Source organism: Pseudomyrmex gracilis, unplaced genomic scaffold (assembly GCF_002006095.1).
Source record: "Pseudomyrmex gracilis isolate BER0280 unplaced genomic scaffold, ASM200609v1 scaffold_16, whole genome shotgun sequence".
NCBI lineage: Eukaryota > Metazoa > Arthropoda > Insecta > Hymenoptera > Formicidae > Pseudomyrmex > Pseudomyrmex gracilis.
In genome coordinates, this window is record NW_018020600.1 from 399838 (window position 1) to 426288 (window position 26451).

The window sequence follows — 26451 nt, forward strand, 5'->3', positions numbered from 1 at the left end:
CGCTTTTAGCTGCCATCATAAAAGTTTTGTCTCTAAAATCACTGCTACCATACTGCTTTGAGCAACACTCCCCGAAGAGAGGTTAGCTGTGATCATATCATACGAGTAAAGAAATCACGAAATACCTGCGATTGAAGTTTTAAATTAAAAGTCACGTTCGCTGAGAGTAACCAATGTCGTTGCTTCATTCATTTTGCAGCGAACAACGTGCTCATACAACAGTATTGTGACATATGTTTACAGAAATTGCGTAGCCTGTCATCTGACAGGTGCGATCAGCTGTGTAAATTTTGAATATTTTTTATAATCCTTTAATATTTATTCAAATCATATATTTTTTGGAGCTGGATCATTGTAATAAGACAAGCATACTATTTGGAAATAGAGCTTGATTACAAATAAATTTATTTTCTTTAAAACTTTATGAGATAATTCTATATACACTATTTTACATCACTTTCTTCCTTAAGTAAATGGTATAACTGATAAGATAAAAGTGTGTAATAAACATTAAATTAGATATATCATATTTTATTAGATACACACTAAAAGATTAAAACTATATATTTATGTGTTTAACATTGTTCTTATTGTAAAATCAATTGCTAATTATATATTTTGTTTGCACATATTTAAAACTGTTTTCTCATATCTAATTACTATTTTCTTATATTTAATTCTATCATATTTGGTTTTTTTACAGGTAAATTTGTGTAAGAAATATATGCCAAATTGCATTTTTATTCCTCTAATATACACACTAAACAAAAATAGTATAAATTATAAAATATATTTACATAGAATTCAAAGAGAAAAGAATATTTTGAAAACTACTTTTTGATATCTCTCACTTTCTAAAAAATTTTATAAAAATATGCTCAATGCTCTGTTTTGCCAAACACAATGTTTAAACTGGAATCTTATATAGCACCAGTGATTATCAGTTGTGTAGAAAAGTATGTAAAAAATTTGAAACCGGAGCAGTCACAGGTAAGCATAAAAAACTTGCTATTTCTTTTACTAAACTACTACTATTTTTTATATATTTTATTAATAATAAAGAAAATAACAATGATTTTTATAAATATAAAATTGATATATTTTTTTAAGTATTAAGAACTTGTGACTCTTTTAGGTGTCTTTATGGGAAGGAGATGCATATTTCCAAAACTTGGATCTGCGATCAGAAGTTTTGGAAGAACAACTAAATCTTCCATTTGTTTTGGTTAGTGGCCACATACATGGATTGTTCATTCATGTTCCTTGGGTGAAAATTACCTCTGAACCAATAGTTGTTACTATTAATACAATAGGTGAGATAAAGAAGCAATAATTTCAAGTATTATATTAAAAACAAACTCACACATTTTGTTTATTCATCACAGAGTGTATCTTAAAATTAAAAGATGAAAATACTACAAAAGCTAATACGCCTACGTTACAAAAAAAAAACGAGACGGTGCAGTAAGTTTTTTTGTATTTTGATACCATCATGAAATTGAATCTCTATCATATTATAGGCAAATATATAAAAAACATTATATATTTTATATCTCTTGTAATAGAGAAAAAACTCCACCTGGATATATAAAAAATATAGTTACAAAAGTCATCAATAATATAACTATTAAGTGCAACAATTTGATCTTGAAATATGTAGAAGAGGACATTGTGCTTAGTGTAAATGTGAGATTTTTAAGTATGCAAACTGTTGATGATAAATGGAAGCCCACATTTGCAGGTATTTTTAACAATTACACATGTTTCTCAAGATAAAATTGCTATATATGTTTTTCAATGTGATTTTAATATTTAGATGTCAATAATCAAGAAGTTATGCTTAGAAAAATCATTACCATCGAAGATTTAACGTTATGCTTGGATAAAATGGATGCATCCGGAAAAATAGAGATATATCAAGTAATTATTTACAAGTTGTTTTTTAAGAAGTATTGAAAATGTGAAAACAATATTATACTTTGATTTTGGAAAAGAAATTACTTATTGACATCAATTGATATAGGATCCCGTTTTATATCGATGTTCAATGACAATCCGTATGATAATAAATTATCATAACAACATCTCGAAAAGAGCGTCCGTTACAAGGCTAGATCTTCATTGTGAAAAAATGGAATTCAGTATAACCGAACAACAAGTGCCAATGCTTCTCAGATTGGCAGCTTTACTGCTGGCGTTGCAAACAAAACAGTTTCCACCATGCAAAGAGAAATCTTCCACCATTGTAAATGAAAGAGATGTTGTACAAGGTGTAATAACTTTTACTATATAATTGTTTGGATTGCACTTCCATAAATTTATTTTGATAATGATACATAATTAACATATTTCAGATGATACAAGTCAGATAGCAAGTACTTCTACAGATGTAGGATGGGGATGGTGGGCCTGGGATCTGGTATCGTCCGTTCTACCTGGTTATTGGGACAACGAATGGTCTGCTGAGCAACAACTTGCGTATTCCAGTCATAACTTTCATTTAGGTCTTTATATAGATGATGCTACTGTAACGTTCAAGGTACAAAGATGTCTACTTCAAGAAGCATATAAACTTAGCAATGGAAATAATGATTATTTCGTGTATTTTGCAGACTGTTGAAAGCGTGAAAGAGCAATTGTTTTATAAATCTCGGAAACTTAGATACAAATCGTTTTTATCCCTTCAGTTGAATGGTGTTGTGATCGATACCATAATTCAAGGAATTTCAATGACAACCTTCCAAGTCGGAGTGGCGTGCATACAACTTTATCCGCGTGGGCCGTGCAGTTGCGGACATCTCGAGGTTGTTGATGGTGTACAGGTAAAGTGATCGGTTGCCATCGCCAGATGTGAAATCAGATGGAGTATCTGAGAAGTAAATTATTATTATAGCCGCCTCTTTACGTAACAGCTGGGAACGTTAATGATGACTATCTGGAGTATTCGTTGTTCGATAAGGAAGCTGTGGAAAATAAAGGGGAGAAAAGAGACTACATACTATCGATGTATTATCACTTGACGGCAAGAGAGGGTAGAGCGTGATATTAAAAAATATACATTGCGTTTTATGAACAAAAAAGTTTAGTAAAGTTTTTTCTTTTTAGTTTTTAGCTTATTCGAAAGATGCCCAGCACTCGTGATGGACTATGTTTATCGTGTGGAAATACCCGACGATATCACGCCTGAGAAGTTACTCGAGCTTAGATCAAATTCTGAATATAGGTATAGAAAAAAGCTTAACAACTATATATGTACGTAGAAAAATATAGAACGAGGTTTTTATGTACACAAGTTGATTTTGCAGCAATTTTAAGGAATACAGAGTAACAAGATATGTAGGTGGAGATATAACAGTCAGATTATGTTCAGGTTTTTTTCATCGTATCGATACAATTAAAGAAGCTGCAGCAAAATACGATTACAATCCGTATCTTGTAATCAAACCAGGTAAATACGCATGATTGATGTATCTTAGTTATCTTATACTAGAATGAATAGAAGTTACATCTAAATTTCAGATCCTCTTATTGACGAGCTTTCTCACTTTCATTCTGAAGAGTGCACAGCGCTTTGGAAAAACTTGTCGACGACAGAAACTAGAATAAACTTATATAGAGCGTCGCTGCAATTGCAACTGGCAGATCATTGCGTTAGGGGAATTCCACGGAAACGTAAAATCGTCGAATTTCGGGTAAAATATCTTTGTTATATTTAATTTGTTATATTTTTAAACTTTATAACGCACTTTTTTGCAGATTACTCCACTATCTCCGGCTCTTACGGATGATCCTTTCGTAAGCATCGAATGCGATGAAGTAAACGCTACTCTAGTGCAGCCTATGTATCCGTTTAGACTCGTAGCTTGCGCATCAAAAGCGAAAAACCTACCACCAGAAATGTTCACTCACTGTCACGCAATCACTAATATAAAAGTGAGAGCAAAACTTTTTTCTGCGATATTATTATGTAAACATTTTCTTGACACATCTTAAATTAATTAAATCAAAATAGGTGACAGGAGCAAAAAGTCAACTTCATTTAACGAAAACCTGCGATACTTCGATAGTAATGCCTTATTCAGTGGAAGCTTCGTCGAAGCTATTAGTATATCCGCAATATTGGCGAAATGTAGATATGGTTTCGAAATCATACTCTTTCCGATCGGACAGTATTACCGTCACGGGAACTAAAGCAAAATTAATGGCAGCAGTGTCTATAGTAACTTCAGTTTTTAGTCCTGCGGATGCAGCAAATTTACTTACGTGTTCTACGTTATTTAACGATGCCTGTCAGGAAAAATGTACGTAAATGCTAAACATTGTGTTTTATTCAATCAAAAAATTTAATGTTAAAAAAGACATTTTTAAATATAAGTTTTTGATACGCACAGGTCCGGTGTATCTAGAATTATACTTGGAAAATATAAACTGCAAGAATGTATTGTCTTCGGGCACTATATCAAGCAAAGTAAACATACATTCTGTAAAAATATTTGCTCTCAATGATTCTCAACAAACTATTATCTTGTCCGGACCCGAAAATTGTAATGGCAGGTAGATATGATAATATAATATATGACAACAGTTATATTATACATATAAATAACGTTGAATAACTGAATTTTTTTAGCGATACAGAAAATGTACCGCTTTTCTCTGCCGTAGTGCAGTTTCCGAAAACGGTAGAACAACAAACACACCCGTCTCTTGTTTCGTTCAAAATTGCCGAAATCAGAGCCTCGTTGGATCCACTTTTTCTCGAGTGGCTAGAATACCGTGCCACTTATCACAAATCGGGAAGTGCGCCCGTTCTTCGTTCCAATAGTCGACAATTGGTTACCGAAACGTCATCCGACACAGCCACGCGGAAGAAAACATTTCCAAGTCTTCATGAGAGCGTGCACAGTTCATCGGATAAAGATAAGAAAAAATCAGCTGTGACGGAAAAGTCGAAGACGCTACGAAATGATGAGGCGCAAAAGAAAAGTGAATCCAAACTGGAAGAGCAACAGCAAGTATGTTAAAATTACTTGTAAAAATATTATTATTGTACACGTATATGTATTATCAATTGTTGTATCGATTCCTTTTTTTATGATATAATAGAAATAGTAAAATGTATGACAGAACTTACAGAAAACAGGAATATTAGTCAAATTAGCAGAGTCATATTCATGGTGGTGCAGCCTTGTGTTAAGCGGTTACGTAGGGCATATAATTATATACATTCCATCTGAAACAATGAGTGGTATTGGAGCTGATGGTAAATACTTCATTAACATACAAAACAACGCAATGTATGAGAATAATTAATAAAAATATGTTGCTAGGCATAGAAAAAGCCAAAGATAGAGCGTTAGCCGAGAATCAGGATCTACAAATAATGATAGTAAAATTACCAAGTCTTCAAATACATTCGTCTAACGTGAACGCTGAGTCACTTAGCCCGTATCTGCGAACTCTTCCCGTTAAATTACAAGAATCTATGTGGACACGTCGTAAGTCTATTTGCTTGCAAAAAGTTGATATTGATTGCCAAAAGATATAATTAACTATTACTGCTATTGTCGTTTCAGACGTACAAAGTTTTCCATGGACGTTAAGTCTTATCGATTTTCATTGTTATACATTGCAACAACAGATACAAAAGAATTTTATAAAGAAAGTAACATTAAACGCCACGGTAGCTCTCACAACTAAGACAGCTACAACTCAATCAAATACACTTACTGCTTTAAGCGTTTGTGTGCACATTGACAATTCTCCTATTATTGTTTCACTTTCGGAAGAACAGGTGTTAATTTTTACACTTTTATTTGATTACAGTAATATAAGAGAAGTTTTATATAAAACAATTTTTTAATAATTATATTGTGATTTAGGTGATTTTTATGAGAAATATAGCATTAAATATTATAAAAGTATTACGAACTCAGTGCAATTCTCAAGACGACGTCGCAATTGCGTCACAGATAAGCAATGACACGCAAATTGTTCTTCCTATTATACCCCAAACTTCGTCTTCTCCGACTCAAATAACGTATCAAGAAGACACAACTACCAATTCGACCGTGTCCACATCAAAAGATGATCAAGGATGTGGTGAGTTGACTCTTCTTCCAAAATAATGTTTTTTTTTTTTTAACTTGAAATGTCTTATGTTTTAAAAAAAAAAATTTATAATTTGTTTAGAAAGAGATGGTTTAGTCATAACAGCGTGGATTCAGTGGACCATAACAAAAGTAGCAGTGAAATTGTACATTATAAGACAGAATACATCCTCTTTAAAACTGATGTTAGAACTGGAAGATATTATAACATCCTTGGATTTGCAGTCAGTTTACATGCAACTAAAAAGCAAAATAACTACAGCTACGATATTTCATTACGTTAGGTAAATTTTAATTTCCGTGAAAAAAATTTAATAATTTTTATTATTGTGTGAAATATATTTGCAAGTTTTGTATTACTATTGCGATTTAATAGAAGTCCACGCGCATTGAATTGGGACGTCGGTGATTATGCCGGGCTAGTACTTTGCGGAAGAGAAGACAGCTTGGAAAAAGGCGACGATTCTGGTTTCGTGAGTTTTACGCTTACTCGCGCAAAGTCGGGAAATGTGTATACACGCTGGGGTACTCATAAACGTCAAAAGTCTCAAAAGGTGAAACATTTATATGGAGATCTTTTTTATAGATAATAACAATAAAGAAAGGTGAAACATTTATATGGAGATCTTTTTTATAGATAATAATTTTATAGATAATAACAATAAAGAATAACATTTATATTCAACTTTTAGAAAGAATTACTGGTGGACTCCGCATTATCCAGAAACAGCTATATTTCCGAAATATTTATCAAAATGCAAATGGTCGATGTGATTTTACCACTTAGTGTAATTAGCAATTACACCCAATTGATACAATCTTTTGCGTTGCTTGGTTCGTCTATTGAGAAGAGCACGGATGTTGCTCGTAAAAGTGCGAGCACACCGTTAATCGGTATAACCAATTTGAATAACGAGTCATTACCCCTGATTCACTTGGAGTTCAAAGGTTTCCGACTCATGTTGCCAGTTTTAACTGACACGATTAAATTGCAACATGATTTGTTAATGCTTCAGGTAATTCTTATTTTGGTAGTAATAATTTTCATCGAGAGATATGTTTGGCGGTAATAATTTTCATTAAGAAATGTTTGAAATTGTTCATTATAGTTGGACGGAATTCGTATCACACCGGACGCAGAAAACCCGATTTGCAGAACTCCATTGCGAACTGATATTTATCAGTTGGCAGCTCAAGCAAACATATTAAATGTCCCAGGTTCGGCTGTGGAAGATCGCCAATATCAAATTAGCGTCAAAGGAGTGTGTGCATACACTACTACGTGGAAGAATTACCAGCTAAGCATTAATAAGGTTTGTTTATTAAAATTACAACAATCTCGGAAGATCTTAAAAGAGTTTACTTTTTCATATTTTATATGTTCTCATTTTAGAGAATGTCTCAATCATATTTGTACACAATGAATGAGAATCCTGCTCTGGAATGGAACAAACTCGGAAACGGAAGTAGCTTAGATCCGTATTTCTCTACGTCTCCCGTATTAACAAAGTGTGTATTAACAATTTTGTATAAAATTTGTAAGTGTGATATAACTTACGTTCGTAATTTTTTTTTCTTTTGTTTTTTTTTAGATTTGATCTCTGTTTAATTATTGCACCGGCTGTCACATATAAAACAGATACGATAGTCTGCGGAAGCGCCATGGAAGTGAATTGCATTACGGACATAGAATTGATAATAAATTTAGATCAAATTAAGTTAATATCGGTACTTAATAACGAATTTATGACGCTATTGTCCGAAAGTTTCGAAAAAGCGGAGAACAAGAACGATTCAAACAATCTAGTGCAAAGAGTTTCTTCGGGATCTCAAAGCGTTAAACCTGTCAGTTGTCTGAAACAAGTGTCGGATGATTCGGAACTTGACTTTGCAAAAGATAGTGGTGTCGATTTTGAGATGTCTAGTATGCACTCGGCAATAATTGTAAGTGATATATTTATTTATGAAAATACATATTAAAAAGTATTTGTTCGATTTATTTTTTTGAGAGTATATTTTTCTTGTATCAGGGAAAACCTGGAGTCGCCAAAGCTATGATATTTCCACCGTTTGAATTTTTAGTAAATTGTGGGAAGATGACGTTTATTCTTTATGAAGTTCAGAATACATTCTCTGATTTAGAGGATGATGTAGTAAGTATTAAGTATAGAAACTAAACTGCTAAACCAAGTGTGTACACAATACTTCAAATTTCGTAAAATATTTTCAGGATGTACATAAAATTGACACAGAAGACGATAACAATAACATAAAACAGCCATTGCTTTATTTAATGATCAATCAACCAAACATTTATTTCTCCCAGCAATATTTGTACAAGAAAATACAAGTACGTATTATTATTTAAATATTTAAATAATAATATTATATAATAATAATATTATGTATGCTCCTCATCTTATACTTAAATGTTAATATTTACAGGTATCTTGTTTCGATATTACGATAGCACTTGGCGATGCACAATCTCTGAATACGATACCGACTGAAAAAGATTTCAAAATTTACATGATAGAAACTAAACACGGCGATCCGCATCCAGATACGGGCATTCCGCCTTCCTTCGTGACAATAAAATCGGAAACAATTTTAGGGAAAAATCGTCAGGTTCTTGTTGAAATGGGACGTCCGACAAAAGTTCATCTCTCTTTATCACGAATTAATCAATTGTACACTATACAAAATAAGGTATTTTTATACAAACCGTACAGTCATCAGATACTCACATGTAATTTTGTACATATTTTCAGTAACTTTATTTTTTGTTCTTTAGGTATTGTCTTGTTTTCTTGATGACAAAATTGCGCAAGTGCCTGTAGAGGAAAAAGAGGCTGTGCTCACGGAAAATTCAACAGCATCGACAAAATCGAGAAAATTCAATATACCTGATCTGCATTTAAGTACAAAACAAATCGTGTTGTCCTTGAAGACTGATTCCGGAGCAGAAATCATTGCTAGTTTAGCGTCTTTGAATAAAAGTCTGTCGACACTTGTAAGACCAGACAGGATATATTCAAATCTATCTATAGATTCTTTTATTATATCCGCAATTCTGAACGGAAATATCAAAGTGCTGTTAAATCCATGGTGTTGCAACGTAACCTCTTGCTTGCTCTGGGAATCTTCATACAGCAATGAAATTGTACCGCAAATACAGATACAGGCGGACAGTGAAAGTCTCTATCTCGACTTTGGACCGGATCAGATAAAAATTATAAAAACAGTCGTGCAAGATTTTCAGTTGTTGTTGAGCGAATATGCCTCGTCTTCAGCGAGCAAAAATAAAAATGAAAAGCAGATGGTATTGTTGACCGAACAGCACTATAAGGACGATTTGAAAGCTGGTGCATTCCAGTTCGTCGATGGTACTGCAGATGAATTGCCTTTCCCTTATCAAGTTAGTTGAGAACTACTTCAAATTCAAGTCAAATTTTAAAAACCACAAAATATATATAATCTTGTTTTTACAGGTAGTGTTCTTTGCTTATCCTCAGCAAGCAATGGCTTGGAGATATCCGCAACCGCGAACGTTAACAAGAATACATATATCTCCTGTCCCATTCGAAGTAAGCAATCGAACTTGATGTTTTAAAGATAGAATATTTTATACAAGTTTTTTTTGCCGATATATAACTACATTGTCAATTTATTTTCATTTTCGTATTCTAGACAGTGGACGCCAACGGCAATTACATCGATAGAATTTTCTGCGTTCTCGAGTACTGGAGCGACAGTCACATGTCGTATCAGCGTTACGCTGACTTTTACTTGTCGGAAACGGATTCCTATCGAATAGAACTACCGGAAAAAGCGCCAGCGCGAGCAGTAGCTTGCGTATGGCGTGTGGTTATCTTATCGAGTAACAAGAGATCGCTTTCGAAAAGTGTAGTTTCCGCTCGTGTTCTTGCGGCCTGTCTACGCATCGACTCGTATTTCAACCCCTTAATAATACCGAATATTCAGATCGCTCTAAATATCGGTGTGCTTCATATATCACTGTACAATCATATCGATACGACCGTGTACAACAACTTGCCGCCTCCATTAGACAAATATACGCTGAACGGTAAAATTCCTGAAATACAGTGTTTTATGTCGATAGAACAGAAAAGAGCTATTTTGGTGTTTAACAAATGGATGGACAATTCCACGCTGGTTGATATTGGCGGTACGCTGAGCGTGCACGTACTGGATTACAGTCATTTAACTATGCAAGAGGTATTGGACGCTCTGGAAGGAAGATTTCAGTTGTCATTGTCGAGCAAAACGGACGCTTCATTAACGTGCAGTCCGTTTACACTAAAATTAGGGCCAGCAATTACCCATACTCTTACGGTCTCCACTCATTTGTGGCTAGCATCTTTCAACGAAGAGGAGAAGACCGTGATTATTCTAACGCGTTATGTGATCGCCAACGATAGCAATATATCTATCCGTTTTGGTCAAAGCGGCACCGGGGACAGTATACTCCTCGAGAACAGACAGTGCAACTTTTACTCGTGGCGGCAGATCGGCAATCAGATGATACGGATATCGATCGAGGAACAGGCCTGCCGGCCTGTATGGAGTCGACCATTTCCCGTTAACAAAGATGGGACCCAAGTGATAGAATTCAACAATTCGACGAATAGCGCGGTAGTTTTCGTAAACGTTACATCACTCTCTGCTACTCAGAAACTCGTAACGTTCTCGGGACAACTTGTGATTTCCAATCAGCTGATTGACAACTTCGAGATGAGATTGGTAAAATACGAAGCCGAGGTTGGATCTAAAGTGACAGTCTCAAAAGAAGTTTATCCTATACCGGGAAAGAGTTTTCCGTCATCTATTGTGCTCGAGAGCAACAAGAAGATGGCTATGCGGCTACGCTTTACGAACTTGACGCACTTATCTTGGACCGGAGATATTCCTCTGCAACCCAACGTCAAATGGGGTCAACCTTGGCTTGTAAAAGTGCCGCTACAAGAACGCGGGCAGTTTTTAAGTATTTGGGTGCGGATAGTGGCGCAGACAATACAAGAGAAAGTAAAAATCCTTGCGGTGCTGAGTCCTCTCTATATGATCAGATCGCATTTGCCGGTACCGGCGAGAGTGCAGATAGAAACGCCGTCTCTGAAGACGACATCGTGCACGACAGTAATCGGTCGTGGCGAGTGTCAGCAGTTATATTGCCCCGGTACGTTCGAACACTTCCATCAGTTGACATTTCAGCTGGAATCCGGTGTTTCCGCGTCGAATCCTTACGTGCCACTCTCGTATAGTTCCGTGGACCAACGGAAATTTTTCAGAAGACCCGAGGTTGAAGATATCGATAAAATTCTGCGAGATCTCAAAGACAGAAAAGACGAAGTAAAATGGCCTTTCCAAGAGGATGACATGGAAGACTGGATATCTGCGGAACAGCCGCAAACGCACGTGCAAGTGAAATATCAGGATGCGGGATTGGTTTCCAGCACCTTGTTGCTAGAACTGCAACCTTGGTGCTTCGTAATGAATTCGCTGGGCTGTCACATCTCACTGGTGTCGGAAGACACGGAGCTGTGCCAAATCCCTCACTACGGCATCGTTACGCCACCTAAATTAGAAGGTACGTTCTACGTGGGTGTCGGAATCGGTGACACTTATTACACGTCCCAGACATTGCAACTGACGCGACCCGACTGGAACCAGGGCTTTTACATGCCTCGGATTAACGGCCTCATACCAGTTGAAGGAAACATTAAGACATCTGTGGACTGCGGCACAAGCGTGTCGATATTGAACATTGGCTCCTCCATGCACGAGGACATGCGTCTGGTGCGGATTACAAGCAGCCACGTGATCGCCAATTTGACGACTCAAGAATTGTGCGTTGCTACTCTGGCGGTGCACGAAGAGGCGAAGGATCTCCAGTTGCCTCACGATCTCACTCCCTGCAGCCTGAATATTTTACCATCTGAGGATCAGAGACAGGGTACTCCGATTGTGCAGTGGTATACACTTTACACTGAAAGCAACGTAGAACCGCTTGTGTTGTACGTATCTTTCAGCCTCGGTCACAGATGGTCCTGTCCAATTAGAGTAGATCAAACTATGAGCCGCAAATCTGTTGCGATTCCGAACGGCTCCTCCTCCATGCCAATTATCGTGACAACGCAGGAGGACAAAGATATCACGTTTATCGTGATACACGTCGACGATCATCCGCAATTGTTGATCGAAAACGCTTGCGGCTTTAAAGTTCTACTCGGCCAAGCCGACGAAAGCGGGAATAAAATTTTATCTGACAGCGCGCACTTTTCGTGGATATGCGAAATCGACAGCGGAGCGACGTTCCATTATTCTCTGCCCTGTGTCAGTAGCAGATTGCCCGATACTGCTGTGCCCAGCGCGTCGAATGTGTTGTTATTTTCCACCGTGCAAAACGATCAGGCGGCAAGAAAGGGGAGCTTAAAGTGGTCGAGAGGCGTAAATCTCTCCGCGTTGTCATCCACACCGATAGATCAGTATCTGCGACTACCTTCGTACGGAGACGTAAAGCTCATAATGCAGAATTGTTGTTACACTATTCACATCAGCATTGTGCCCATCTCTCAAATCGAAATATCTGCTCAAGATATCAGAAGCAGATTGTTGCGGAAGAAGAACACGGCGAAGGATTACGATGCAACATACGACGGTTTTTCCCCATTAAGATCAGAAGAAGAAAAAGTTTTAGCGCACATACAGAGCTCAAGTAGTTCAACATCACTGACGAGTTTTTTCTCAGCCGAAGAAGATGCCTTGCCCGCGGAACAGATTGTTGCATCGAGTGCGAAACAATTAATATCGAAATCGACAGATACGAAACTTTGCACTGATGAAAGTCAATCGAAATCTATCGGTAACGTCAACTCGAGCAGTCGCAAGGAAGGCTCCGCAACGGTTTATCTGCGCGCGTGTACCATCGTCATTCTTCATGACATCAATGAAAACGCGCAAAGAATCGAAGTCGCAAGCTTGTCCATGACGGACGTGATTGTTACCTTAAATTCGAAGGGCCGATTTATTAATCTATATTGTTACATAAGCGACTTGCAATTGGATAATCAATTGTTTGATCAAGGAGGTTTCGATTTTCCTGTGGTATTAATAAGCCAGAATCCGTTGCCAAACAGAGAACAACTGGTGTTTTACAGTAATAACTGTTTAATGACGAATCTGGAGAAGATCAAACAAGATTCTTTAATAGCCATCGAGTATGTCTTGGAACTAAATGGAAATATGATGGGTATGTATATTTTTTGTTTATTGTGTAAAATATACATCTGTTTTTTAATAATGTTTACTATTGTAGCATCGAAGGAATATCGCATGAAAATTGCGCCTATTAGCGCATATATCGAAGACACGTACGTAACGCAGTTATTGGATTATGCAACTTCGATGATCCCACCTCGTTTAGTATTGAATGATACTTCTAAAAAGATACAAACTGTAGTAGTGTCAAACGCGGTGTACATTCCAGACTATATTATGATTGACTCAAAGATCTTGAGCAAGCCACTGAGACTGCAAACATTCGTGATAGAACCACTGTCCATTTTATTAAGTGTTCATACTTCTGTAAGACTCTACGTTGCCTTGGATCATTCCCCGTTGTATTTCGGCACATTTGAAAGAAAAAATCTGCTAACCACTCCTTACAGACTCGGTAATACGCTCACAATGCATTACTTATCTGGCGCCATATTCGGAGCAGGTCAGTTACATCTACGCGCAAACTTTTATTTTGCGTTAACAAAGCAACTAACGACGTCTTTACGTTATAGGTTGGATAGTTGGGTCACTAGAAATACTTGGATCACCAGGAGGTTTAGCGCAAGCTCTTGGATCTGGTCTCAGAGATTTCGTATCGCTCCCGTTTCAAGGACTGTTGCAGGGCCCATGGGGCTTTATTGTTGGAATCACACATGGATCGGCTAGTTTGATGAAACATGTGACAGCAGGTATGAAAACTTTATTTCAAATATTTAAGGTACGAAAACTTTTTTCCAAATATTTAAAAATAAATCGTTATTGTATCAATTTACATACAGGTACTGTAAATTCCGTAACGAAACTAGCATCCAGCGTAGCACGAAATTTAGATCGTCTAACATTAGACGAGGAGCATCTTCAGCGACAAGAGGAATCGCGCAGGATGCGTCCTCAAGGCATGGCGCAAGGACTTTATCAAGGCTTGACTGGTTTCGGAATGAGTCTACTTGGTAGATCTTTTTTTTTACTATACAACAATATATCGGTTTCTCTCGTACATAGAATGTCTAATTTTTAATTGTAATTAGCGGCTGTGGCTGGTTTGGCACATCATCCTTTACAGCAAGTGTGGTCAGGCGAGGCGACAACCAAAAGTTTAGTCACTGGGGTTGGACTCGGCCTAGTTGGCGTCGTTACCAAGCCGTTAAGCGGCGCTGCAGAATTGGTCGCTCTTACCGGACAAGGGCTGTTACAAGGAGCTGGATGGAATTCACTGCCTACAGTAAATTCAAACAATAAAACCCCAGTTTACGAATATGTTCTGTTACTAACATTTAAAGTTTTCTTCTATTTTTACAGCCGCGTCAAAGATCAATTGTGCAATATACTACCGGCAACAGCACATCTGTACGATATATCTGGCGTTTGTCGTCCTTACTCGATCACAGTCATGACAGTATTCTTCACGTGACCAGTGCGGACTACGTAATCCATCAAGGCAGTAATCGCGCGGTAACGCTAGTTCTCACGCGACAAGCTCTATTGCTTGTTAACATGGCGGAAGACAGCGTAGAACGGATATTTTCGCTGAAAGAGCTTACAAGTGTCGATCACATCACAGAATCCACGATGTTATGCTTGTATTGTCCACCAGCTGCGACGCAAACCAGCAGACCGTTATCGCCGACTGAACACGAGGTAAAGTAACAAACTTTACGAACTTTAATAGTTTAAATTTTAGGTAATTAATATCTATTTTTCGTTTAAGATGAATCAAGAAATGAGGGCGCGAGTTGAAGAGTACGTACGAACAAGCAGTACTGGTTTAGCCAGCGTGTCAACGAACAGCGACAGACAGTCCGATACTTTTGAGAGAGTATCTCCGCATCCAGAGCATACGCTTACATTTTATGTTTGCCCGGATACTCGAAATTACTTGCTTTCGTTATTTAATATTGCTAAACGACAAAATCAAGGTTCAGGTTTCACTGTATTATAACGCAAATGAACTCCCAGCCAATTCCTTTTAATATGCAATAATCGAAAAGAATCCCACCAAATAACTGTTTTTAACAAGCAATGTTTAAAACCATGTCTAAAAACCAATATTTATACAAAGTAACTGTTCAAACACTCATATTTTTTACTTTTATGAAAAAACACTCATTGCACACAAGTTTTTTGATAGTTTTGTTTTATATAGATAATATTTACAAATTATTTCTCGTTGAGACTTTTATGATGTATAAATTTATATTAAACGATGATATGTACGCAAGGTGTGTAAATCATACAAATTATACATATAAAAAATTATTGCAATTTATTTAACAAAAAACTGCTACAAAACTGATACAAAAAAAGGACATATACTTTATTTATGAATGATTCTATAATATATGTCATATTTGTATATATATATATATATAAAAAAATAGAAAGTAATAAATTTTTTTATAAGTGTATCCAGCAAATTGTCCATTTCATCAAATGGCCCAAATGACATAACTCCTCGTATACATCATATCTCATATAATATTTTTACCAAATCAAACTTAAAAGCATGCAAATAAGTTCTTAAAACTGAAGAAATGTTAAATAACAAATTCTCCATAAAAAATCATATGTTTCAATTCTATTAAGATCTTGAGAGTTTTTCCCCAAAACTGTATTTTTCAACCATGTTTATCGGTTGAAAAACTATTGGGCCTTTAGATAGAGTGAAAAACTCGAATTTTCGAACAAGACACGAGGTTTGATCCCGTGTCCATTTTGTTTCAATTATTTATGATAATAAGAAAAAAAAATACTTATATTAAAACCCTGATAAAAGAAAATGCAGTGACAGCACTTGCATAGTTATAGAGTTATAAAAGCTTTCTTAAAGACTTTTTAAAGCCTTCAAATCAGAGTTGAACAAACTCATACTTGTTAAAATTTACCTACCTAGATGAGTAATTTATATTTCGCTACATATACGTATGAATTCGTTCAACTTCGTTTGATTTGTAAGGAAGTCCACATAATGTACACTGTTTATAGACAGCAGACAATAATTGTTTTCTACATATCTTATGTCTGCATGGTAGTTTATAAAGAATACAATTTTCACAGCATTCACACCTTTCGCTTGTAGCAATCGAATCTACGTTTTCTGTAATTAACTTGACTTCGTTGTTCAACAAAAGTTTGTTTGAATTGTCATTTAACAAATTATCATTAATATCGATTGATGATGATTGTACGTGACTTTTTGGTTTTGTTACAATAAAATTTGATTGTTTCAGTGGAGACTGTCTTGTTACAACTGCTGGTAACTGATGACAAAATCTTTTTGTTTGTTGTGAATCATTATTATTATCAATCTCTTGCTTGCATGCATCTAATGTAGCATGTTTAACAGTTCTCTTTATGCGCTTATTGTTTTGCAAACACTTTGGTATTATTCTCAGTCTTCGTGTCATAATCGAAGTATTACTATGACCTAGAACTCTTGGCATCTTTTTTATTTCATCCTTATCGCTATTTTCTAACAGAAATTTATCAATCCTTGATTTTAAAACAGGCAGTAAGATTGGATTGATGTTGTCAAATGGAATACCAGTAAAGGGATCTGACACTGCTCTCCCCCAAATATTTTCATTTTGTTCAAATTTTTCTAATGTGCTTTCATCTATCACATTTCCACTAGGCAGTAAAACAGGCTGAGTCATTATTTCCCATGTAATAGGATCCAAGAAATCTTTAGGTATTTCAAACTGTTTTTTAATTTCTTGATCACTTTGATTTTCCTGCCTATATATAAAGATGCAAAAAATATTTTGTTTTAAATATCAGAGCAACAGTTATAATTTAATATATTAATTATATACAAATTATTTAATAAAAAAATTAGTGAAACAATTCTGTGTGCACAATTACTTATATACAATTATAACTTACTGTTTTTCCACGACGTTTTCAGGAGCAGGAACAGTTTGATGTTTATCATGTGGTGGCAATGCATTTAATAAAGTCCTAACTTTTTCTAGAACATCCGGTCCGCAGATAGGCGATACTCTTCCCCACACTTCCACCTTTCTCAAAGCTGGCACCGATTTTTCAGTCTTTGTAATAGTTATTCGTAAAACTCGAGCAGACATGACTGAAGTCGGTAGACGTGGTTCAGATCGTGCTTTCATGATATGTTTCACGAAATTTGGTGGTGTGGAGATTGTATTGGGTTTAGTACTACGCAGATAAAACAACACTCCTTTGTCATGAGGTGTCAACATCGCGTTAGCTATGGGAGTATATCGCTCGTAAATGGTATTGCTGGTTTTGGTGGAAAGTATGAAGCCCGACGACTTCTGCGATCCAACAGATGGCCAAATCAGTATGTGACTTATACGCACACTACACTCGAAAGTGATTTCTATATGAACTGGCGGTTTAATTGTTGAATAAGCCAAGAATCCTTTTTCAGGATCCGTTATCAAATTGGTAACTTCATATCCGTCTGTACAAATAGTATCGCTCCGAATATTCGAGCATAAACGAGAATCACAAAAGTTTAAATACATTTTTGTGAGTTTTGTAACAATTTAAAAGTACTTCCCTCTTCTTTGCTAGTGTGGTGCTTTGCTCCTTCGCGTGAAAAACATATGCCAGTCTGGGATTAAATTGTTCTCCGAAGGTAAACTGATGTAAGACCACACAAAAAATTACTCAAAACTATCTTCTACGTACGTACGACTGTTACGGCCATAGTTCAGACGCTTACAGCATGCTGTGGCGGTGAAACGGTGGAAGGGATGCGCACAAAGTAGCGAGTAAATACTTGCTGATGTTGTGCGCATCTCCTCCACTTGCTGCTGCATGCTGCAAGTGTCTCAAAACTGGCATCTCTGCACTGGTTAAAGCCATCACACATAAAATTACTTAAGATAGTAAAACGTAGCCGTAAGAAAATTGACCAATCAGAAATTTACGTCCAAAAGTGATTACGACATAGTATACATTGGGTGCGTTCAGACAACTCAACGGTTGAGAGATCATCACTTATGATAGGACTATTCTTCAAAATTTGCTGCGATTCCAAAAGTATGATCCAATCAAAAGTGATTATCTCTCAACCGTTGTGCAACTGTTGAGTTATTTGAACGCACCTATTCTGATTGGTCAATTTTTTTACGGCCACGTCTTACGGTCTTAAGTAATTTTATGTGTGATGGCTTCACTTCTCTGCGAAGTTCAAACGAACAACAAGCAGCAAACCGGGAAAATTTTATTGTTGATACTTATGCAATAACTATATAATTCCATCAACAACAAAGAATGGCATCGAATGAGAGTTAGGTAAGAGCAGCAAATATACCTAGCGGAAGCAGTCCTAGAAAATTTGAGTCACGTGACGTTTTGCTGCCGCAGCGTGCTGCTGTATGAAAAGTACCTTAAGACGATTTTTGACGATCGTATGGTACATATACCAAAGTGTACCAAACCATAGTTCGAGTGACTTCAAATTATAGTTTGGTACACTTTGGTATATGTACCATACAATCGCCAAAAATCGCTTATAAATTATTGGATTTTACAAAATCATCTCACCGTGATTGGTTGATTTCTCATCATAACTCGACTGCATCTTAACGAAGTATTATCGATAACTATCACTATCGAAAAGATCGATACTTCGAGCTGACGTTTCTCTACCTAATTGTTTTCGCCGTGCTCGAAGCTGACGTGTGTGTCTCATACAACACCACCTGGCATGTGTGCGCATGTTTATTCATAGTTTATAATCTTTTCTCTCGCTAACTGGTACTAAAATTATTATGCAAAATATGTTAAAACACGGAAGTATTCTTATTGTTCTTCTGTGCATTTTTGAGTTTGGGACCGGTTTGTATTTTCATATCGGCGAGACGGAGCGAAAATGTTTTATCGAGGAAATTCCTGATGATACCACCGTTTTGGGTAAGATCTAATGTGAAATTATCTAAATTATCTCTCTCGTAGAATAAAAGCTTAAGTAATTAAAAGAGGAATAACTCATTACAAAAAGTACTATTTGTAATTTTGCAGTCAATTATAAAGTAGAACTCTATGATCCAAGAAGCGGTGGTTTCATGCCAAGTACTCACGGTATTGGCATGCATGTTGAGGTAAAAGATCCTGATGAAAAACCAGTACTTTCTCGAGTCTACAGCGCAGAAGGTCGATTTTCTTTCACTTCGCATACACCAGGAGAACATATTATTTGCCTGTACTCTAATAGTACCTCATGGTTCAGTGGTACCCAATTGGTAAAACATATATGTATTCTATGAAACCAAGCTTTTGAGAGTTAGCAGAAAAAAGTAAGAAAAGTTTCTACTTACAGAGAGTACATCTAGACATTCAAGTAGGAGAACATGCCATTGATTATGCCAATGTGGCACAAAGGGAAAAATTATCAGAACTTCAGCTTAGAATACGCCAACTCCTAGATCAAGTTGGTCAAATAACCAAAGAACAAAATTATCAGAGAGTAAGAGAGCAAAGTTTATTTATAAAACAATTTACATATATAATATGGAGAAAACATAGTGAGAAGTATCGTACGTGTAAAATGTACATTTATAATTTATTTATTTTTCAGTATCGGGAAGAACGTTTCAGGCAAACATCAGAAAGTACCAGTCGCCGTGTGTTCTGGTGGTCTCTGACACAAACCGTGGTTGTCCTGATTATGGGTGCCTGGCAAATAAAACATCTGAAGAGCTTCTTTGAAGCTAAGAAATTGGTTTAATTATGATTAATTGTTAATTATGTTGTAAAATATGATACTTTCAACGCAAAACACTCATGTTTACATGTCTATATTTCACTTGTAGTTTGTCATCATAAGCAATTTACGTTACACATTTAGTGTGGCTCACATATTTGTATGAACATACTACATATATTTACTATACTATATAATAAAGTCCTTGTAATTATATATATTGTACGCCATATGGCATATACAATAACAATGTAAAAATAATTTATATTATTCTATAAGTATTCTCTCTTTTTCTTTTCCCGCTCATACATTATACGTTTTAGAAAATGACACTGCGCGTTGAAAGCGTTTGTGGCAATCATACAAGTACATAGAATTTTTTTTTTGCACGTAGAAATTTTCTTCCGAGGTCACGTACAACGCGCATGCGTACAAAAACAACCTGACATACTACTGTAAGATTATTCGATACGCGGCGCCACATACCGGGTGGCTGTGGTTGACGCGTTGTTGGCGGTGGTTTTTGCGAGAGACCGTGTGCACGCGAAAGGCACGTGGCCGGACGAGGATTCGAGAAGCCGAGGAGCGAGCGTGCTCGTGCTCGAGGCGAAGAGGAACTCCGAGCGTAACTCGCAGAGGAGATGGTCGCTAAGGAGCAGTCGTGCCGTGCGTCGAAACCTTATATAATAAGAAGCCGGTCGTATCGCCCGTGCGAACCGAGCAGCTGATTTGTAACATAAACAAGTATTTTATTGTAATAAAGATTTATGTGATCTAGTGCATTGGAATTGGAGTGTCGAGATAATTTATTGAATTTACACTAGTCATTGTCGAGTCGTGAGCTGTCTGTCGTGTCGAGCGGGGAACAAGGTGTCCTTGGCTTCGGTATCTTTGGTTTGTCTCTGTTGTCCGGCTTTGTTCTCTGGAAGTGTGCCGGTTATACGGATAGGAAAAACAGTCGTGACTTTGAAGCGAAAACTCGGTTGTTTGGTAAACGGCTGTGAAAGTCGAAAACATTATGTAAGCCGTTAGTCGTCGGTATCTCGAGTGGAAGAGGAAAAATAAAATCGAAGTTAATATTCGAAAATTTAACGGTAATAAATAAATTACACTACAATTTAGATTGTCTTGCGTAAAAGGTGAATGATGAGATACGTTCGCGATACGAGTTTACACGTACTAAGGTACATTTCGGAGTTGGTCGTTGTTATTCGTCGAGTCATCGCGGTTAAGTAATACATGTTATTGGATTGAAATATGACATTTAAAATCAGATTTCATCATCGATGTTTTGACACTGGTGAGTTATTTCGTTTGTTGTTCGCGCGTTATTGACTTTTCTCGTGTTGACATTTTTTTGGTGAATCTTCAAAAAACATATTTGATTGTCAAATTTTTGTCAGAAATTTATGCACCGTTAAAAAATAGACTAGACGTTAAAATCTTTCTCGAATAATTCGTTATTCTTCGTCGTACCGGAGGTATTTCGATTTCAATTGCTGTGAGAGGTTATGATTTCTGTCAGAATTATTTATACATTCCATTTGCTCCGATTATAATTTATCATGTACGAATCATGACTATATTTAACTAGAAAAATGTAGCAATTTTCTTTTACATCTACCGCACAATACGTCATCAAAATTTATATTGTAATAAGTTAGGAAAATATTTATTAAGCTTGTTATTATTGTATTGCTATTCACATGATTATTAAGCATTTTTTCATTTTTTTTTAAAGCGCGTCGTCAGTAAACAACTGCTGAATAATATAGATTTTTATTTATCTGTCATAGGTGAAATCTTTGTATCTTTCCATACTGTAGCATGGTCTCTTCCATGTACAATATTAAGACGTGCATAACAACTTAACAACGTGTCTTCCTTGAAAATATTTTGTGGAGCAACATCAGTAAAATGGAGATTTCAATACGAGACAAAGTTCTCACTTTTGTCGATATTATAATGAGAGTGCCACCTTTATTTATAATTGATGAGTTACTCAAAATTTCTCTCGGGATATCTGTTAATGATGATTATATGTCAAAACTAAACATTGGCTATCCTATTTCATCAATTGCAATAGACTATGATGATTTTCTGATGAAAGAATTATTCTTTACTGATATTCCTTACAAATATTATTTGATAATCTCATGTAAAATTGTATGTTGTTGTTTAGGTGAGTAAAATCATTTGATTTTTACAATATTTACTCTAAACTGTATAACTAAGAAATATGCAAAGATACATATCCTATTGTATAGGTTAATGCATATGGGTCATTGGTTTCTTAATAAAGAGGCAACTTATATTTGTATGCAAAGTAATTTTTGTGCTTTATCATGTGAAAATAGTTTGGGTGATGTTTTTTAGAAACAAAAAATATATGGTTGCATATATCTTATAGTAGAGTTTCTTATATGTGTCATATTTTGTCTTTATATTTTTTATCTTTGACTATCTGATAAAAATAATAATAATAATAATATCTGATAAGATAATTTTTTTAATTCAAAAATGATAAAATACAAAGTTTGTTGGTTCTTTAATATATTTATAATATTAAAAGAACATTTTTTTATTGCATCTTATATTTTTCTTATATTTACTATCTTTCAGGATGCATCGCAGCCTTATACATGTTTATGTTGTGTACTCAACATTTAATAATTATATATCAATATCTGATATCTGTGGGACTGATATTTGTCTCATATTGGTCAAATGTCAGTATGATAAAAGCGATTATAGCTTACATGAATGTTCATGAATCCAGCGTTCTTGACAATGCATTAAGTCTGAATCTATCAGAACTTCTATATAACGGTCCAGGACTTCTGATTATTCAGAACTACATATTTCAACTTCTGCTAGCTAGTATGTTTTGCTACATTCATCTTGCTCCGAGACATTCTTTAATTCAGAAGCTTCTTGTGATGAGCTTCATGTCACCATCTATGTTGAGTATTCTTCCTTTACCGGTAAGAACTCACAAAATATAAGCTAAATAAGTTATTTTTATAAAAAATATAAAAATGTGTGCTTTGTTAATAATAATGTAAAAAAAAAATATTTTCTAGGTACAATATCTGCATCATGCGCCAGTGTGCGCGACAATGATTCCACTGGGTGTATGTAAATTCATCATCTGGTATAACGGTGTCTCTATGCTGAAAACAATCTACATAGGTTATCAACATAAACGTAATTTCATAATCAATTACGGTGTGTCCGCTCTCGCGGAAACAGAATGGATGCGTTTAAATGTACCGTCCGTGCTTCGTACATTTTGGATACTGCGCGTGATAGATCAAGTCAGACAAATTCTCAGCGATGACTACGGCGAAGACACATTCAATTATTATGTCATGATCAAAATGCTGTTGGTAAATGGCTGTGAAACTTTAACGGCCGTCCTTGGCATGACTAGTATAATCTCGTTTATTTGTCATTATATCGGTTGTTTCTTCCAATGGATACTGCTGACGGAAGACGAAGATGAGAAAAGTATAGGCACTGTGTCCGCCATATTATTCTACATTCTCGCTTTGCAAACAGGGCTCACGAGTCTTGATAACCAAAAACGTTTGGTACGGCTCTGCCGTAATTTCTGCTTATTATTCACAGCAATTTTGCACTTTGTGCACAACATAGTAAATCCACTCTTAATGTCACTCAGCGCTTCTCACAACCCGGTTCTGCATAGACATTTGCGGGCGTTGGCAGTCTGCGCGTTTCTGATTATCTTTCCAGTGTCGTTATTGACGTTTCTGTGGTCGCATTTCACAGTGAGCACGTGGCTATTGGCTGTATCAGTCTTCAGTATTGAAGTAATAGTCAAAGTACTAGTCTCACTGGCAATTTATTCGCTATTTCTGATTGACGCGTACAGAACCGGGTTCTGGGAGCAATTTGACGATTGCGTGTACATCATAAAATCATTCGGTAATACAGTGGAATTCGCTTTCGGCATTATATTATTTTTCAACGGTTTTTGGATACTAGTCTTCGAATCCGGGGGAGCGATTCGTGCTATGATGATGTGCATACATGCCTACTTCAACATTTGGTGCGAGGCCAAAGCCGGATGGAGTGTGTTTATTAAGCGCAGAACGGCTGTGAACAAGATCAACTCTTTACCAGAAGCGAAAGCCGAGCAGCTCGCGATGCTGGACGATGTTTGTGCGATTTGCTATCAAGAAATGCAGAACGCCAAAATCACTAAGTGCAATCATTATTTTCATGGCGTATGTTTGCGGAAGTGGCTATACGTTCAAGACCGATGTCCCCTTTGTCACGACATACTATACAAAGTGGAAAACGTGCAAAATAGAGACTCCGGCAATCCAGAGGAAAACAGACAGAACATTGAAGATAACGTAATCGTGCAAGCCGAACAAAATTCGAATGTTCAAAACAATCAAAGTCCATCGTCCAGGCCACGTAATGCACAAAGGTGAAATAACATGTACGTAGTTTTCCATATATATTGTGTGATATAATATAAATAAAACAAGATACTTAATAAAGTAAATGGTAACAATTAAAATAAAGTAATTAATAAAGTAAATGATAACAAAACCAGTTTCTCATAAAGTATCGATGATCGGAATCTCGCTCAAACACACTTTGCTCTTTATGTGTGAATCACTCTTTATGAACTTATATATAAAATAATATAATAATTATTACGAAAGAACTTAAAATCGTTTGTTTAAATTTCGAAAATCTATATAGACATAATTATTTTTAGAACAAAGATCACGATCATATTGTAAAAAGTACTTGGCGTATCAACGACCCTTTGACCGATTCAATAACTGATATCTATAGCTAAATGTATTTTTGGATAATTATTACGTTATAATCGCATTGTATACATAGACAGAATCATAGTCTCTAATAATATTTCGCTTCCGTGTATGCCATGTGCTTCCACAAAACACACACATATATGTTTAAACTATAATTTTTTTTACTGATTTCTATGTTACTAAGACTTTTAACCTTTTCACTGCTGAATATTTGATAAATTAATTTGTTCGTAAAATATGAGTGTTCATAAACGTTTATACGTAAATTTGGTCACGCATTAATGGCATTTGATCAACTAAAGTTGTTTGATATAATTAATCTAAATGATTTCCTCATTACTGTAAGACAAGCCTTTTAACATATTTTGCATACATGCTTTTTTCTAGCTATTTTTATGTAAAAAGCTATACGCTCACAGCATTGATCGCGCTGTTATAAATTTTCTGTTTATATCGTAGCATAGTTTGCTTCAAAAGTCAGTGAAAGGGTACAAAGAAAATTTTATTTTTCTATCACATAATAAATAGTTTTTTTCGTTAGATCATAGAGAAACTGCACGAGATATCATTATACTATATACATACATAAATATGATATAATATAAACTGAAGAGACTGGAGCAAATTATTTTTGAAACTGAGAACATTAGCTTTGTGTTTTGTTTTTTCTAAATATATGTAACGTAAATAAACGACAATTTGTTTTTAATGCACATCGAGTGCAATTGATAATAATCAGTAATTTAAAAAATTCCTGTTTACGTTTTATTTAATGAAGAAATATCAAGTGAAAATCAAGATGATTTGTTTCTTTAGGTTTAATGTTTCGAATGAATTGTGGTTTAATATACAGGGTGGCTAACATTCGGAGTGTTGTCACATGTAATGATAATGACAATTGAATTTGTTTTTTATGGTTTGCACATATGGGAAAACTGAAACACTTTTATTCAAAGAATCATAACAAACAAAATCTCTGAACCACCCTGTAAATTAAAATGTATATGATAAATATGTAGATAAATTATAGAAAAGATATATATATATTTATTTAATGAGTGAGTTCTTACACTTTTATTTTGAATGTTTTATTTTAATAATTTATTTCTTTTTTATTTGTGAGAATTCGAAATTTTCAAGTTTTCAGAAAATCGTTATATACATGTGCAATCAGATAGAAGTAGTATAACAAATATATATTTATAGAAATTTAAAAATCTTCTATTATATTTAACATTATGTTAAACTAATATTATATTTTTATATTATTAATTCTTTTGTATCTCGCGAGGTATGGTTCATGTTTAATTTATTATGTTGACACATATTTGTTATAGATATATATAATCAGTGTTTAATAAGAAATTTATATAAATTTATAGTTATGTGTTTAGAGTATGTTGAGAATAAACATTATATTTTTAAACATTAAGACTTTTCAGTTTTTGTTCTCCCTTCTCTTTAAAGTTCCTGGCAATTTCAAGTTCCCGTCTCGGATAATGTCAAGAGCAAGAAAAATTATTGTTTGAAATTACTG

General features: G+C 35.4%; 4 protein-coding genes across 7 annotated transcripts; 3 read left to right on the top strand and 1 right to left on the bottom strand.

Moving 5' to 3' along the window:
- Positions 1–62: 62 nt before the first annotated feature.
- Positions 63–15698, top strand: LOC109864058 (vacuolar protein sorting-associated protein 13B). Of its 2 annotated transcripts, none has more exons than XM_020444890.1 (39): positions 63–269; positions 704–990; positions 1136–1313; positions 1386–1464; positions 1566–1741; positions 1817–1920; positions 2024–2270; positions 2355–2539; positions 2613–2822; positions 2894–3032; positions 3106–3223; positions 3306–3448; positions 3520–3692; positions 3757–3933; positions 4013–4301; positions 4392–4554; positions 4631–5015; positions 5128–5263; positions 5331–5498; positions 5577–5794; positions 5883–6102; positions 6193–6394; positions 6487–6664; positions 6803–7126; positions 7220–7423; positions 7504–7619; positions 7703–8054; positions 8141–8263; positions 8341–8460; positions 8556–8819; positions 8905–9528; positions 9602–9697; positions 9801–13380; positions 13447–13851; positions 13922–14098; positions 14189–14359; positions 14438–14631; positions 14709–15047; positions 15118–15698. In XM_020444890.1, exons 2-39 carry the CDS (start codon positions 904–906, stop codon positions 15346–15348), a joined length of 11295 nt encoding a protein of 3764 aa, XP_020300479.1. In that variant the 5' UTR covers positions 63–269; positions 704–903; the 3' UTR covers positions 15349–15698. The 2 variants fall into 2 exon arrangements, with proteins under 2 accessions (XP_020300479.1, XP_020300480.1); XM_020444891.1 differs by having other exon boundaries at positions 5137–5263.
- A 106-nt stretch (positions 15699–15804) lies between these two features.
- On the bottom strand, positions 15805–18192 carry LOC109864059 (RING finger protein 37). The gene is made up of 2 exons (XM_020444892.1): positions 17292–18192; positions 15805–17144 (listed from the first exon to the last, which is right to left on the bottom strand). The coding sequence occupies exons 1-2, from the start codon at positions 17909–17911 to the stop codon at positions 16319–16321; spliced, it is 1446 nt and encodes a 481-aa protein (XP_020300481.1). The 5' UTR covers positions 17912–18192; the 3' UTR covers positions 15805–16318.
- Positions 18193–18899: 707 nt separating this feature from the next.
- On the top strand, positions 18900–20334 carry LOC109864032 (transmembrane emp24 domain-containing protein eca). Its single transcript, XM_020444834.1, has 4 exons — positions 18900–19307; positions 19416–19636; positions 19714–19860; positions 19972–20334. The coding sequence occupies exons 1-4, from the start codon at positions 19166–19168 to the stop codon at positions 20119–20121; spliced, it is 660 nt and encodes a 219-aa protein (XP_020300423.1). The 5' UTR covers positions 18900–19165; the 3' UTR covers positions 20122–20334.
- An 879-nt stretch (positions 20335–21213) lies between these two features.
- LOC109864031 (protein TRC8 homolog) lies at positions 21214–25556 on the top strand. 3 transcript variants are annotated; one of them, XM_020444831.1, is made up of 5 exons: positions 21214–21397; positions 21894–22279; positions 22720–23081; positions 23181–24568; positions 24854–25556. In XM_020444831.1, exons 2-4 carry the CDS (start codon positions 22015–22017, stop codon positions 24558–24560), a joined length of 2007 nt encoding a protein of 668 aa, XP_020300420.1. In that variant the 5' UTR covers positions 21214–21397; positions 21894–22014; the 3' UTR covers positions 24561–24568; positions 24854–25556. The 3 variants fall into 3 exon arrangements, with proteins under 3 accessions (XP_020300420.1, XP_020300419.1, XP_020300422.1); XM_020444830.1 differs by having other exon boundaries at positions 23181–25556; XM_020444833.1 differs by lacking the exon at positions 21214–21397 and adding an exon at positions 21404–21578 and having other exon boundaries at positions 23181–25556.
- Positions 25557–26451: the final 895 nt, after the last annotated feature.

Coding starts and splice junctions, on each gene's coding strand:
- LOC109864058 (XM_020444890.1), top strand. CDS start 904: ATGTTTAAACTGGAATCTTATATAGCACCAGTGATTATCAGTTGTGTA. Junction 1,742..1,816: donor ATGGAAGCCCACATTTGCAG/GTATTTTTAACA, acceptor TTTAATATTTAG/ATGTCAATAATCAAGAAGTT. Junction 8,055..8,140: donor GTATGCACTCGGCAATAATT/GTAAGTGATATA, acceptor TTCTTGTATCAG/GGAAAACCTGGAGTCGCCAA.
- LOC109864059 (XM_020444892.1), bottom strand. CDS start 17,911: ATGTATTTAAACTTTTGTGATTCTCGTTTATGCTCGAATATTCGGAGC. Junction 17,145..17,291: donor GAAAACGTCGTGGAAAAACA/GTAAGTTATAAT, acceptor CTTTATATATAG/GCAGGAAAATCAAAGTGATC.
- LOC109864031 (XM_020444830.1), top strand. CDS start 22,015: ATGGAGATTTCAATACGAGACAAAGTTCTCACTTTTGTCGATATTATA. Junction 22,280..22,719: donor AATTGTATGTTGTTGTTTAG/GTGAGTAAAATC, acceptor ACTATCTTTCAG/GATGCATCGCAGCCTTATAC. Junction 23,082..23,180: donor TGAGTATTCTTCCTTTACCG/GTAAGAACTCAC, acceptor AATATTTTCTAG/GTACAATATCTGCATCATGC.
- LOC109864032 (XM_020444834.1), top strand. CDS start 19,166: ATGCAAAATATGTTAAAACACGGAAGTATTCTTATTGTTCTTCTGTGC. Junction 19,308..19,415: donor TGATGATACCACCGTTTTGG/GTAAGATCTAAT, acceptor GTAATTTTGCAG/TCAATTATAAAGTAGAACTC. Junction 19,861..19,971: donor AAGAACAAAATTATCAGAGA/GTAAGAGAGCAA, acceptor TTTATTTTTCAG/TATCGGGAAGAACGTTTCAG.